The sequence below is a fragment of the Amphiprion ocellaris genome, chromosome 19, assembly GCF_022539595.1.
Source record: "Amphiprion ocellaris isolate individual 3 ecotype Okinawa chromosome 19, ASM2253959v1, whole genome shotgun sequence".
Classification (NCBI taxonomy): Eukaryota; Metazoa; Chordata; class Actinopteri; family Pomacentridae; genus Amphiprion; species Amphiprion ocellaris.
The window spans coordinates 1,991,923-2,006,566 of record NC_072784.1 but is presented as its reverse complement, the minus strand read 5'-3'; the positions used below and the strand labels follow the sequence as shown (position 1 = coordinate 2,006,566).

Sequence of the window (14,644 nt, the reverse complement as noted above, 5' to 3'; positions counted from 1 at the left end):
ATTGGATATGTTGACTGTTGTTAACATTTGACTTTCCCAGTTGCAAAACTTGGGTACTGGCATAATTGGAATTAACCAGTCAATAACTGCCAAGAAAAACAGTTTTATCTGTATGATAAAAGAAGCTATAGCTAAGAGACAGTTAGCTATAGTTAGCTTGGTTAGCAGGATGAATGGAAACGGTAGTATGGTTCCACAGCGTATAACTGTCTGAATGTAAGGAATCTGAAGCTCACTAGTGAACATGTCTTGTTTTATTAAACCTCCACACAAGAAGCATTAGACATCAAATTTTATCCCTGTTGGGCAGAGACAAGCTAGCTATGTCAACATTTGTAGTTGTTATGCTAAGCTAAGTGCCTCCTGACCATATTTACTATACAGGCATGAGGATGTTATCCAGTTACTCTCAGCAAAAAAAAGCAAACACACAATTTCCTTAAATGTCAAACCATTCCGAATAGTTCTCTTCATTAATCCTGCATGGCAGCTGTGATATATTTTCCCCCAGTGTTGATAATCTGTTTTGTGTGCATGTTGTCAGCCTTTTAAAAATCAAACTGGACTCCCAGCATTTTGTATAAGAGACTGTGCAGCTCCATTATATAACTGTTCTCCTCTCTGCGTGATATTGTCTCTACGTCGCTGTTTCGCTGTATATATTCCTTGTTCCACATTAGTGCATTATGGAGCGTGAAATCCTGGTTAAATGCTACAGTGAACGCTGATGGGGCTGGGCTCATCCTATTATTGTTAATATTTAGCAGTAGAGCGTCCTCTGGTGGTAGAATCCATCCAGTAACACCACTAGTCTAGTGAACAGAAACCCAGCAGCAGATGATCAGTTTAACTCTTAAACCACAGCTTGGCCTCTGACCTGCGGCTTCCTCCACATGACATCTGGTAGCTGCTGACATGAAGTCGCTTTAGGTGACCTCTGACCTCGTCAAGGTGTAATCTGCTTCACCTGGTGGTTATCAGTGAGGAGGGTCATGAGGAGCTGAGTGACGTACTGTACCTACTATCACCATGAATCCTCTCACATGAAGACAGAAGTGCTGCATCACACACACTTTAACACTAACCACAGATATATACCAGAAAGCCCAGGCTATTTATGATCTTTACCCACTGGTCTCACTTCATAAATGCTTGAGGGTCATTCCATTTCTAAATTGCTATAAATATTTTTGACATAATCTTTAGATATGTAGAATGGGTATCTGTAAAGTTTTATATTGATACATCACTTTCCAAATAAACTCACTTAAATCATTTTATATCATTGTGCCTTGAAATGTGTAAATATTGTATACTGACTTTTAATACAATCAGTATTTCTATAGATTTTACAATTAGAAGTGTTTTGTTGAGAGTATTGTACAGCAAGTTGTTGTATGTAAACTGCTGAATACTTGAGGATTATCGGGATTAATAAAGTATCTATCTATCTATCTATAGTCTATCTATCTAAATATTTATTTTCTAAAACTGCCCATTGATGCACTTGTTTTATTGAATTTTAACGCTGTGCTGACATGACAACGTCATATCAGGAACTTTTAAACTCTTAAATCAAGGCTCATTTTTGTGACCAAGTCTTTTAAAATAAAAGTTTTTCTAAATGTTTTGTATTATTGTGACTTACAGCTGCATATGGTTCAGAAAATATCCCTTCTACATGATCAATTTTTGCTGTTACTGCGCTCAAAGATGGGACTTTAAATGATGGCGTCAAAGTTTTTTTCACATTTCAGCTCACATAATCAGAGACTATCTGATCTAACTGTTCAATATTGGATATTTTTAATCAATAGCATTATGAGATGTAAGTTTTTTTAAAAATCAAGCCTTTTCTTTAACCCCTTGATGCCTGAATTTATTTACAAGTATATTACAAAAAATATTTGTGTTTTTGCTTTCCTGCTAATGCTAAACGAAGTGGAGATTGTTGATTTATCTATTACACATTGAACAGATTAATAATAATAATGAAAATAACAGATATATAATAATTTCGGTCCTACCAGAAACCAGTGCTTGCAAAAGGTTCCTCGGTATGTATTGAATATGTACAAACCGGCATTGGGGGAATGGATACACTGTCTCTGCAAATTCACGACGATCAGCATCAAGACGTTAATAGTTACTGAAGTATTGTTGCTCAGACAAAAACTCACATTTCAATGTGGAAAAAGGATGCAGAAAGAGAGTCGACATGCAATTAAAAAAAAACAAAAAACTTTTGTCTCGGAAAGTATTTGATATTTTTAAACTACCAGAAAAGGAAATGTGGGGAAAAGTGCATCAGAAATTGAAAATCTAACTTAGATTTGGATCTTAAAACCCCTCAAAGGATTTCTTAACACAGATGCTTTTTTTTAATTTTTATTTTGCCAGTTTGATGAATCCAGCTCTGCATGAAATGAGACAGAGTCCTGGTTCATACAGTCTTACATACAGCATGTTTTTGTCCTGATGTGTGAAATCCACTCAGTTCAAGCTTGAGTCTGCTCCTCCACCACTGCTTGTACTGGTCTCACTTCACTCTCCATCTCGTCCTCCACATTTGTTTCTTTCTCCTCGTCCTCCACTGTCAGCGGTAACCAGGACTCTCTGTGTAACCTTTCATTCCTTTCCACCTCCTGAACGCTGGGTGCTGACGTTACCTGCATGTACAGCGGCAGGCGCTTGAATTCCGCCTCGTTTACATCGTAGTCCTTCATCTTTGAGTCCAGGATCCACCAGCGCCCGGCGAACCCGACGTCCAGCACCCTGTGAGGGAGCTCCCTCCAGGGCACCGACAGGTTGGAGCACTGGGCCTCGTACAGCGTGGCGTCGGGGTCGTAGTCGGCGCGGTACATCAAGGAGAGGAGGCCCAGGCTGGCGTGACGGAGCCGACCCTCGTTACGAAGCTTCACCAGGCTCTGTACGTGGCCGTCGGAGGTTCCGCTGCGTATCCACGGCGACAGCAGCCCCAGCTGGTTGGAGCGCTCCAGCAGGTCGGCCTCGAAGGACGTTCGGTCGGGTTTAGTGTAGAAACAGGCGTAGGCGCCGCCCAGCAGAGTCCCGTACACCGAGGCTTTGAGCGGACGCTCCCAGGCACCGACTACCATCTCCCTGCACGCCTCCTTATAGTCAGAGAACAAGCTGCGACACCAAACACCTCAACACAGGAGAGAAGAAGAAGAAGCTGGACTTAACATCTGTCAGACGCCACCCATCAGCTGGAACTTTGCAGAATTAACAATACAACATTCAAACACACACACAGGTGCATTTCATTAATGTTTGTGCCTTCATCAGAGGTGGAAATAACAAGGATTTCTACACAACTTCCTTATCTGCACTTTAAATGTTGCAGTAATTTTAACTATATGACTTCTGATGTAACAGTAGCAATAATCCAGCTGTTTTACTGTCGTATAATTTATATATGATGAATATTTAACTGTTTATCTTCCATGTGAACTAATACTGGAGAGAATTTCACACAATTAAAACTGATTTTTAACAAAATTATTTACATACACTACCAGTTAAAAGTTTGGACACACCTTCTCTTTCAATGCTTTTTAATTATTTGTATTATTTTCTACCTTGTAGAGTAATACTGAAGATTAACACTTTCTTGTTTACAACATAATTTCAGATGTATTCTTTTATAGTTTTGATGTCTTCAGTATTACTCTACAATGTAGAAAAGACTGAAATAAAAACCAGCGAATGAGAAGGTGTGTCCAAACTTTTGACTGTGTAGTGTACGTACACAGTTTGTAGTTGTTATTCAGGTTCAGTTTGCAGCGACAGTGAGTCTTTACTCTGAGTTTAATGAATATTTGCAGCATCACAGAGCAGCAGAATGAATATAAAAGTGTTATACGCAACAGAACACAGCTGTATTTTAATTATTTACATAGAAGTTATCCCTGAAACGAAGGTAGAATTAGTTTAGATCTAACCGCTTTCCTAAACTTCAGACAGGTGAGCTTTCATACAGTGAGTCTATCAACTACATTAAATCATTTGCTTCTGCTAAATCCTGAGCTGAATATTATTATACTGTAAAAGAATGATTTGTTACATAAAGCCTAAAATATTTTCTGTCACGATATTTGCAGCAGTGACATTATTGTGTGTATGGATGTATTCCAGAACAGTACCTCTCTAGTCATTAACGACCAGAAATGGCAACGAAAACACATTTTACTGAACCATGAGTTGCTGCAGTTCAATTCTCATCACACATGGACATAATTTATAATAGTAAAGAAAAAAAGATGGGTGAACCAATATGTGAGTAAAGCACGTTTTGTGAGGTTATACTTCATAAATAATATTACCAGTGAACTAGGCAGCAGGATTAACTCATGTTTATCCTAACTTACACGTTCAAGCCTTAGCTAGCTCCGGTGTCCCTGTAGCTTCTCGCTAACCAGCTAACTGCTCAGTTTCTCACCGGCTTTGCTGTTCTTCAGCTTCTCCCAGCGGCTCCTGCTGACCGGAGCAGCCGCTGCTTCAGCCGCAGCACAGAGATTTCTCCTCACGACTCGAAACGAAGCCATTCCAGCTGCTGTTATTCACCGAAGACGGTCACCTTCAGGCAGAACTCACATCCTAGTGATCCAGCAGGGCGCTCACATGGAGCCAAAATGGCGTCCGAGGGTGACTCGGGTTTTACTCTTCCGATAGGGAAACTCGCTCGCGATTGCAAAGGTTCCGCTTGAATTACCAAAAACTGTATTTCCACAAGAGGGTATTTCTAACTAGGCAGGTTAAAAAGAAGAATAAATTTCACGTAGCAATTATCATTTTTGCACTACTGTGTTTATATATTCCTTTCTAGCTTGTAAATATCTGTATATATTGTGTTATATTTATTTTTATTACCATTATTTTTTTCCTGTTCTTCTTTCTGTAGTTTCTTTATTTTTACTATTATCTTTCCATAATTCTAGGGTGACACCAACAGCCGAAACCAAATTCCTTGTATGTCGTGTACGTACTTGGCCATTAAAGCGGATTCTGAACAATAATAATAATATGAATGTAATGTAAATATAATAATCAGATATTAGATATTTCCAGTTGTTATATTTATTGGTTAGAGGTTAAACAAGCAAAAAAAAAAAATAATAATAATAATAGATGTTGCCATAGACTGTATTTCCAAAAGTGGGTATTCCGAATTAGTCAAGTTAAAAAAGAAGAATGTATTTCATGTTCAGTTAGTAAATCATTTTAAACCCAGATATTGATGTGAATCACTAAATATGACTGTAATTGTCAATGTACATTTTTCTCGATTTTCACAGGTGTAAAGAAAATTATAGAATTAAAAAAATCTGTGACAAAATCTCATTTATTTGAATTTTTATAGGAATATATGTTTGGAGATATCGTGAAATTGCGTCTCAGCTGAACTTAGTTTGAACCGTAGCTATTTTCTAAAAGAAAATTGAAGTTATTTTTTGTAATGATTTCAAATAACCAGTTTTATTTTTATAAAGTCTGTTCCAAACTGCTTGTACATTTATTAAGCTTGTATGCACTTTTATTCGCTCATTATTAATTCAATTCTTCTTGTTATTTTTTATTCCATCTACATTTTTTCTACTTCTAGTGTTTTACGACGCATATTTGTTGGTTCGATTAAGCTTTTAAATAAAGTTATCTTTAAAGGGGCACGATCACGTGACTGCTTTGTTTACGCGGTGACGTGTCCCGGAACTACTGTGTGGATCGGTAACGTTAGCTGCTGAAGACAGGCTGCGTGTTTCTGTCATTTCCAGCTTATTAAACCCATACAGACAGTTATTGTGTCATATTTACTGTAGATTCCTTCACATCTTCAGACTAATGCAACACAACATCGCTGATTGTTCCTAGCTGCTGTTAGCTGCCGTCATCTTGCTGAGGACAGGTTGGTTCTTTAGCTTATGTCTCTGGTTCCAGGTTGTTATTATGACCTGCTCATTTAATGTTATATTTGACTGTTTACTTCACAGGATTTCCTGCTGGGTATCACATGTTAAACATATCAGCTAACTGATTATCTCGTGTCCTTCCAGCAGGGAGCTTTAATCATATGAACGTTTTTAATCGATGTTCATTCTCTGTTAGGTCTCACATGAGGTTGCTCTCTGTCCACTGAAGGGATGGCCAGTCCAAATGATCTACAATTCCAAGGTAAGGATCACAGAATTCAAAATTAGGTGCACGCTGGTGTTCCAGGTGAAAGCTTTGTGGACTTTAACAGGCAGGATTTTAAAGCTGAAATCTAGTTGTTGTGGCTGAATAAACCAGAAAGTTCTACTTCCTGTAGTCTAATCTGTTTTTTTTTCTCATGTGGCTGTAAAAGACAAAAAAAAAATGCCTAAACTGTAGTGAATAATTCGAAGACAGAGAAATAAGAATCTCTGAATTTTAGGAGCTTCAGTAAAAATCTGCTGGACTTGATTCTTGATTTTTACTGAAGCTCCTACCATGACCTGGATGACTGAGAATCTTCACAGACATGAATCTGAGTCATTAAGACAAAACTATGAACAGATGTGACAAATTAAAGAAAGAACAAACATAAAGCATCCTAGTAAAGTGTTGTGCCGCCACGTACCACCAGAAGAACTAGATAGATAGAACTTTAGTACAGCTTGGCATTGATCCTCTAAGTCTGTGGAACTTTACCACAAGGATAAACATCATTCTTAGAAAAGATACTCTCTCATTTGGTGTTTTGATGGAATAGAATAGAATAGAATGGAATGGCAGTGGGGAGTTCTGACACGTAAGTCCAAATCCTCCCCAACATGTTCAGTTAGGTTGATGACTGTTAACGCCATAGCACCTGATCTACATTATTCTGGTCCTCATCAGACCATTCAGTGACCCCCTGTGTCATCCTAGAAGAGAGCACTTACATCAGGATAGAAATAAAGAACAAAGATGATCATCTTTGTGGTGAACTTTCTCTCTGAGGGGACAATTTGGCACCAACCATATCAGCAAAATGTCACCCAACAGTATAACAAATCCTCCAGATCAGATTTCCCTTTAATTTGTCACCTGTGTGTATTTTCAAAAGGATTTGTTGTTTGAAACATCTGATACATTAACAATGATGACACCTGATGGTCATCTCTTGGTATTACACATATATACAGAGATCCTAATTACTACTTCTGACAGTGAGCTTTGTGTTATAAAACTTTTAAACTGAGCAAACATTCTGTTTTTAAATACTGACACAACGTGGCGAAAACATTCTGTAATCAAAACCAGAAGGATGCTGCTCTTATATGAAGTTTGGCAGGTTGAAGTGAAGCACAGAGTGATCCTGCAGTGTTCCTTCTAATGAGTTCACTGTTGAAGAGCAACCTCAACAATAAATTAAAAAGTCTGGGCATGTTTATGTTCTGCTTTAATTAGTTCACTTTGTCTTCCCATCTCCAGCCTTTAAAATGAGTGGATAACCAGATCTGATACGCTCTGGATCTGGACCCATAGCAGTAACAGTACTAATCTGCTGTCTGTTTTGTCTGTAGAGTTTGAGGAAGCTGCAGAGCTGCTGTCTGCAGACCCAGGCGCCTCCACACTCAGCATACCTGCCACTAACTCCCCCACCTCAGCATCTGGAGGAGGAGAGGATGTAAAACTGGACCTATCGGAGGATGAGGAGGGTCACGAGGAGAGCTCAGAGGTAAGGATTGTTTGTGTGACACGTTGAGGTTGATGTTTTGAGTGGACAGCAGCTGACAGATGTCTGTTCTTTCAGCTCTTAGGAGGACAGAAACCAGGTGGCAGCTTCTGGACCTTTGAGTACTATCAGTCTTTCTTTAATGTGGACACGATGCAGGTAGGAGCCACTCCCCGTCTGTAAATAGACTCTGCATACAGGCACAGGTGTGATTTCTCAGCCAGTTTTAAGCTGCATTGTTCTTTTGTTTGACTCTCCATCATGTGATGCAGGTACTGGACAGAGTAAAGGGGTCAGTAATGCCGCTACCTGGAAGAAACTTTATTAAACACCACCTTCGGAGTAACCCAGATCTGTACGGTGAGCCAACAGAGCGGGATTCAGTTATTGGACATTTAGATTTTTATTTTAGGTTCTTATGTGTGAACATTTTCTGTGATTTTTTTAAGAGGTTGCACTGTTATGTGTTGTAGTTTGATATCAGCATCCTGAAAAGTATGTCAGGTTTACAGAGAATCTGGAGAAAACAGATAGAGACAGGAGCTATGATTGGTTAGTTTGAGCTGCTGAAAGTGGTTCAGAAGTACTTAAAATTGGTGCAAAGTGGTTTAGAAGTTGCCCAGAGTGACTCAAAATGTGTCAACAATGACAAAATGAATGTGGAGATAACAGATAGAGACGGGAGCTATGATTGGTTAGTTTGAGCTGCTTGTGTTTGTGGAAGTTTTTTTTTCTCAAGACGTCTCTGATGCTGGTGGAAACTGTTTACAGTGACAGAAGGTTCTTTTTTGTAGCATACATACATATTACTAGACATCTTTACAGTACTCTTCAGTAATGAGATAAAAGAGAAGTTATGTAAGGAATAATAATATCTAAAGCACCCCACACTAAACTCCTGCTCCATCCGTTACTCGGTCACAGACTGTTGACGTTTTTCCAAATGATTCTGTTTCTACCAAGGCCACTCACTGACAAACTGCATTATGTAATCAAACTAAAAATACCAGCCATTAATTTACATTTTCTGCTAGCTTTAATCCCACTTTCCTGTTTTGAAAAGCACAAATGTTTTAGCTGGATGTTGCCTAGCGATGGAAACAACAGAAATGATGGCACTGGTTAAAGGTTTGGACACACTGAGTCATTCAAGGGTTTTTTTCTTAGAGAAAAACTAAAGTCATCCTGTCTACAAAATAATAAATGGAGTTATGCTGTAAGGAGAAAGTCTAAACAAATAAAACTTTATTTTTTTGGAATTATTGGTTTGCTACAAGTGGTAATACCTTGGTTTTCAGGTAAGGTACGATTATTATCAAAAGTAAACTGGTGAATATCTCAACTACTGTACTTCAACATACCATAGTAAGAACTGTTCAGCTAAAACAAACAACAGTCCATCAGTGCTTAAAGACTTGAAAGTTAACCAGGTTGGAAAATTTCAAGAACTTTGAAAGTTTCTCAAAGTGCAAAAATCATCAAACAGAGAAAGAAAGAAAGTGCTGCATTAGATGAGCTCCCCATCACACCTACTCACCTACAGCCAGCTGAGATTGTTTGTGATGAGTCAGAGCACGTGATGATGTGTTTTCAATGTCCTGTACAAAACACAGAAGAAAGTAAACTTTTGTTCATACCTGTACATAACATGTTTAACATCTTCAGATGTGATGAATCAACAACTCAAAAATGATCCAAAACAACAAAAAATGTCCAAAATGACTAAAAAGTGATACATAATGGTTTAAAAGTTGCCCAAAATTACTCAAAATCTGTCCAGAATGACAAAAAGTAGTCCAATATGAACACTGTAGTAACACTGCAGTTGACTTTGTCGTCTGGGATATTTGTCTTTCTTGCTTCTTTAAAGGACCAGGACATCCTCAGTTGTGGTCGTGTAACTGTGTGTTTGTGTAGGTCCGTTCTGGATTTGTGTGACGCTGGTGTTCTCGGTGGTGATCAGTGGGAACCTCTCCACCTTCCTCAGTAAGAAAGGAGACCCTAACTACCACTACAGGCCACAGTTCCACAGAGGTCAGTCCTCCACAGCCTCATCAGTGTGTCTCAGTGTGAGTGTATAACACGTAGTCTACTGAATCATCTCTCCATCTTCTCTTCTCTGACAGTCACCATAGCTGCAGTCGTGATCTTCATGTATGCCTGGCTGGTGCCCGTTGGTTTATGGGGTTTCCTGAAATGGAGACAAAGCACCGAGAGGCAGATTGGAGGTTATTCCATCCTGGAGACTGTGTGTGTTTACGGCTACTCCCTGTTCATCTACATCCCCACCTCAGTGAGTCCATCCTCTGTCTGCTGCTGGTAGATGTTAGTCAGAATCAGCTGCCTTATGGAAACACGTCTGTCTAAATCATTCCTCATGACCGGATCTGAAAGCCTCCAGTCATGAAAACAAAAGTCTAGTTTCCTCTCAGACCACTGCAATTACAATATGCTGAAAGGTTTGGTTAGTAGAATAAAACAGGGTTTTATTATATTATAATAATATAACAAAACCAGGCTTTAAACAATATTATAATAATATTATAAAACCAGGTTTAAATCTTATTTTAATATTAGAATAAAATCAGATTTTATTAATATTACAATCATAGAATAAGACCAGGTTTAGATATTACAATAAATACTAAAATCAGGTTTTACTAATATTTTAGTAATATAATAAAACCAAATTTAAATATTATTTTAATATTGCAATAAAACCAGGTTTTATTAATATTATAATAATCTAATAAAACCAGGTTTAAACAATATTATCATATTATTTTAAAAAATCCAGGTTTAGATAATATTATAAATAAAACAGGTTTAAATATTATAATAATATAGTAAAAGTTGGTTTAAATATTTAAATGTTATTTATTTAAATGTTTTATTGTGTCTGATCCTGTGAGGTCCAGAGGTAATACCACTGGTCCTGTTGCTCATTTAGCTTCATTTGGAGTCTGTTGAACTGAACTAAACAGGAGACCTCGGTAACAAACATCTAACTCCGTCACCTCCAGGTTTTGTGGATCATTCCATACGAGTGGGTGCACTGGACGCTGATCCTGGTTGCCATGGTGATCTCCGGCTCGGTCCTCGTCCTCACCTTCTGGCCCGTCGTCCGCGACGACACCAGGGTGATGGCGGTGGCCACGGTGGCGACCATCGTGGTTCTGCACACGCTGCTGGCCGTCGGCTGTAAGGTCAGTGAGACGCCTCGTATCCAACGGACGCTTTGAACCTTTTTAACCTCGACTAAACACTGAACCGCTTCTCTTTTTCAGCTCTACTTCTTCCAGACAGCAGACCCCGTACAGAAACCTACGACTCCTCCTCCGATTCATGTAACACTGAACACCACCAAACCCCACTGACCCATCTAGAGCAGGGACGGAAGAAGTGAAGGCCGTCTGATAGATCTGGATTAAAAACTAAAAACCAAGTACATTCTTTCTGAGGCGATGTTGATTATTGCCGTGGTGTGAGTGCTAGTCTGCTTCCTTGATGAAGCGCTGGGTGGGTGAGTGTGTGGCTCTAATTTATCCTGAGGTGGTTCAATGCTGACTGAATGAACCACGTTTCTACTGTGACGTTTCAGAATGTATTGCATCCTAAAGGTCTGGCATGACTTCCTGAACACTGAAGAAACGCAAGTTAAAAAGCAGAACAAGAAGGCAAGAACGTCATTAAACCATTCCTAGTTAGATAAATCCATTGTTGGTTTGGTACAGAAGGTTCCGATCCAAGAAAGTGATGAGAAAGCATCTAGACCAGGGGTGTCCAACATGCGGCCCGTGGGCCAAAACTGGTCCTCCAATCCGGTCCTCAAAGCGTCAAATTTTCAGAGAAGACATTAACTGCAGATTGTAAATTAGTAAAACTATAAATTTAAAACAATTTCTAGACCATGACAAGTTGTTTGGATCAGAAAGTGAAATACTAGGTTGTTCATTGTTCTTTTTGTCATTTTGTCTCGTTTTTGTAACATTTTGTCTTGTTTTTTGTTTTTTGTCTGACTTTTGTCGTTTGTCTCATGTTTTTGTCATTTTGTGTTTCCTTTTTGTCTCACTTGTGTTTTTTTCTTATTTTGTGTTTTGGTTTATTTGTTGTTTTGTGCATCGTTTGCGTCATTTAGTGTTTTTTGTCTCGCTTGTGTTGTCTACTTTTTTGTCATTTTATTTCTCGCTTTTGTCATTTTTGGTCTCATTTTTGTAATTTTTTGTCAAATTTTTGTCATTTGTCTATTTTTTTTCTCTTTGTTACTTTTTTGTCAAATTTTTTGTCTCTTTTTGTTTTGTGTCTCATTTTTGTAATTTTGCATTTCATTTTTTAAATATTTTTTCTATCTTTTGATCATAAAGTAAAATCCTGTCATTCAGTTCCAGATACCTGCAACTAAATGTTGTGTTCCTTTGTAGACACTCTGTGATCTGGAAGTTGTAATGTGGAAATTATAAACTGAGGCTGAATGTTGCTGAAATTGAATTTATTTTTCTTCAGAAATTTCAGGTTGTTCAGGATGTTTTGTAAAAAGATAATTCCTTTAATGTGACCATATTCAGAATGGTTTTTTTTTTTTTTTGCACTAAAACAAAGGAACCATTAGGAGTTGTGGTTATTTATAGGTTATTCTGCTGTGGTTTTACTGGTCCGGTCCACTGGAGATCAAACTGGGCTGAATGTGGAACCTGGAATAAGATGAGTTTGACATCCCTGGTCTAGTTTGAACACTGTGCACCTCCCCTCTAAATCTGCTGAAACTAAAATGCTTGTGGCTTGTTGTGACCAAAGCAGCGCAAACTCAGTTCTGTAGACAGTAAAATGCAGCATGTTCTGTATCCAATTGTTATTACTTTAATTAACTGTACAGTTTATAAACAGGAAACTGGATCCTGAACCCGGTAGAGAAAGGAAAACACTCCAAGTTGACAGACGTTTTTGGTGAGCTGTAAGTTCTAGATATCCACAGCAAGTCCACAATGGTGTAAAAGTTGCTCAAAATGACTCAGAATTTGTCCAAAATGACTGAAAAGTGGTTTGAAATTACTTAAAATTGGTCCAAAATGGTTGAAAACTTGCCCAAAATGACTCAAAATCTGTCCAAAATAAAAAGTGATTAAAAATTACTTAAAATTGGTCCAAAACGGTTTAAAAGTTTCTGTAAATTCTGGATATCCACAGCAGGTCTCTCCCAGCAGAGGAATCATCACATGAACGTTCAGTTTGTAATCCTAAATCATCGTTTATAGTTACAGATTGGATGGACTGTGTTATGTAGGTGTTAGGTCTGTGACAACAGAAGGCGTCCTGGACACACTCCTTTGGTTCCTTCATTCCCTAAAGGTTGAAGGAGCGTTTCTTTTCTTAGCTAGCTCTTTATTTATGAAGTGAAAGCAATATGTGGTGTTAGTTTTTTTATGTAATCACGTGTAGAGAGCGCCCCCTGCTGGGATGGAGCTGTTGTGCCAATTAGAGATCTAGAATTACCTTCGTTTGTGTGTGTTGATGGTGAATTTGCCAAAACACACACTAAGAAAGAGTCACCTTGGAGTGCTGCCCTGGTTTTTACAGTTTAGAAAATAGTAGAAAACTGATAAATTATGGCTATCACAGCTTCTCAAAGCCCAAAGTGACCTCTTCAGGTTACTTACCAAAAGACGTTTGATTCACAATTAATTTACTGCAGAAGTCAAAGAAAAACATGATGTTTTATTATTCTAGATTTTAAGGTCTATACACCTCATTGGGCTCCTGTTATCATTAAAAAATCAAAGATGTAAACATTAGCAATAGTTCTCACAGGAAGTAGAATTTGCCATCATTCATTTTATTATTTTTTGCTGCACTTTTTCCATTTTCACATCATGTTGGTCAAAATGTAACCCGAGGAGGTCAAGTGTGGGAAAACTGTTCACTAATATACAATAATATCTGTGTCTTTCCCTGGCGTGTAAAGCGTTACTTTAGTGCGACACGTCAAAATGGCTTGTTGCAGAAAGTCAAGGTCACCTCATGACAAACTCTAGTGATCCTCTAAACGCTCATCTAACACCAGAACACGTCAAATCATCCAGTACTTCCCTCCAAAACAAAAACATGGCTACTAACCCTAGTTCCAATGAACATGGTAACGTTTTACCTGCTAAACATCAGCATGTTCTCCTTCTGTTAGCATGCTGACATCATTCATGGAGCTGCTAGCATGACTGTAGATGCTTCCTCGATTAACAACATAAGCATTAAACAATGCATCAATATTTAATCATTTCCATTCAGCGAAACCTCAGTCTCAGATATGCATAAAGCAGAACCTGCTGCTCAACATATCTATAGACAAGGATCAGCATAAAATTGGTCTAAAATGGTTTAAAGTAACCAAAATGACTCAGAATGTGTCCAAAATGACAAAAAGTAGTCCAAAATCACTAAAAAGTGGTTCAAAATTACTTAAAATTGGTCCAAAATGGTTTAAAAGTTGCCCAAAATAACTTAGAATTTGTTGAAAATTACAAAAACTGGTCCAAAATCACTATAAGCATTAAACAATGCATCAATATTTAATCATTTCCATTTAGTGAAACCTCAATCTGAGATATGCATGAAGCAGAACAAGCCACTCAACATATCTATAAAACAGGATAGAAAGTTCTGCGGTGTTTCCTCCTAACAACTCATTCTGTCACGTGTGAAGGAAGCCATCCCAGACTGTGGAGAACAGGAACGAACTGAAACTGGAAAGGGACTCATCGCCTTCCTAAACCTTCCTGAATGGCTTCAGTTGCTTCTTTGAACAGATGATCTATTGTAAAGTGAGGAAAAGGTTTATGTCTACAGAACTATTTATTCTCTGCTGTGATGCGAGTTAGAGTGTTTGTTAATAAAACTTAGAATCTTTGCTCCTTCTCTTCGTTTGTTTGTGTCATTAAATGTGTACTAACTGCTCTG

At 38.2% G+C, this 14,644-nt stretch overlaps 2 protein-coding genes across 2 annotated transcripts; one reads left to right on the top strand and one right to left on the bottom strand.

Moving 5' to 3' along the window:
* Nucleotides 1-236: 236 nt before the first annotated feature.
* Nucleotides 237-4,664, bottom strand: timm29 (translocase of inner mitochondrial membrane 29). The gene is made up of 2 exons (XM_023279967.3): nucleotides 4,460-4,664; nucleotides 237-3,166 (listed from the first exon to the last, which is right to left on the bottom strand). Exons 1-2 carry the CDS (start codon nucleotides 4,563-4,565, stop codon nucleotides 2,499-2,501), a joined length of 774 nt encoding a protein of 257 aa, XP_023135735.1. The 5' UTR covers nucleotides 4,566-4,664; the 3' UTR covers nucleotides 237-2,498.
* Nucleotides 4,665-5,724: 1,060 nt separating this feature from the next.
* Nucleotides 5,725-14,594, top strand: yipf2 (Yip1 domain family, member 2). The gene is made up of 9 exons (XM_023279978.3): nucleotides 5,725-5,923; nucleotides 6,124-6,189; nucleotides 7,545-7,699; nucleotides 7,775-7,855; nucleotides 7,969-8,056; nucleotides 9,614-9,730; nucleotides 9,823-9,989; nucleotides 10,720-10,902; nucleotides 10,984-14,594. The coding sequence occupies exons 2-9, from the start codon at nucleotides 6,159-6,161 to the stop codon at nucleotides 11,071-11,073; spliced, it is 912 nt and encodes a 303-aa protein (XP_023135746.1). The 5' UTR covers nucleotides 5,725-5,923; nucleotides 6,124-6,158; the 3' UTR covers nucleotides 11,074-14,594.
* The last annotated feature ends 50 nt before the right edge of the window (nucleotides 14,595-14,644 follow it).

What these genes read in the sequence shown, in the direction of transcription:
- timm29 (XM_023279967.3), bottom strand. Translation starts at nt 4,565, where the DNA reads ATGGCTTCGTTTCGAGTCGTGAGGAGAAATCTCTGTGCTGCGGCTGAA. An exon ending in GCTGAAGAACAGCAAAGCCG is followed by an intron (nt 3,167 to 4,459) that starts GTGAGAAACTGA and finishes TCCTGTGTTGAG; the next exon opens with GTGTTTGGTGTCGCAGCTTG.
- yipf2 (XM_023279978.3), top strand. Translation starts at nt 6,159, where the DNA reads ATGGCCAGTCCAAATGATCTACAATTCCAAG. An exon ending in GAGTAACCCAGATCTGTACG is followed by an intron (nt 8,057 to 9,613) that starts GTGAGCCAACAG and finishes GTGTTTGTGTAG; the next exon opens with GTCCGTTCTGGATTTGTGTG. An exon ending in TCATCTACATCCCCACCTCA is followed by an intron (nt 9,990 to 10,719) that starts GTGAGTCCATCC and finishes CGTCACCTCCAG; the next exon opens with GTTTTGTGGATCATTCCATA.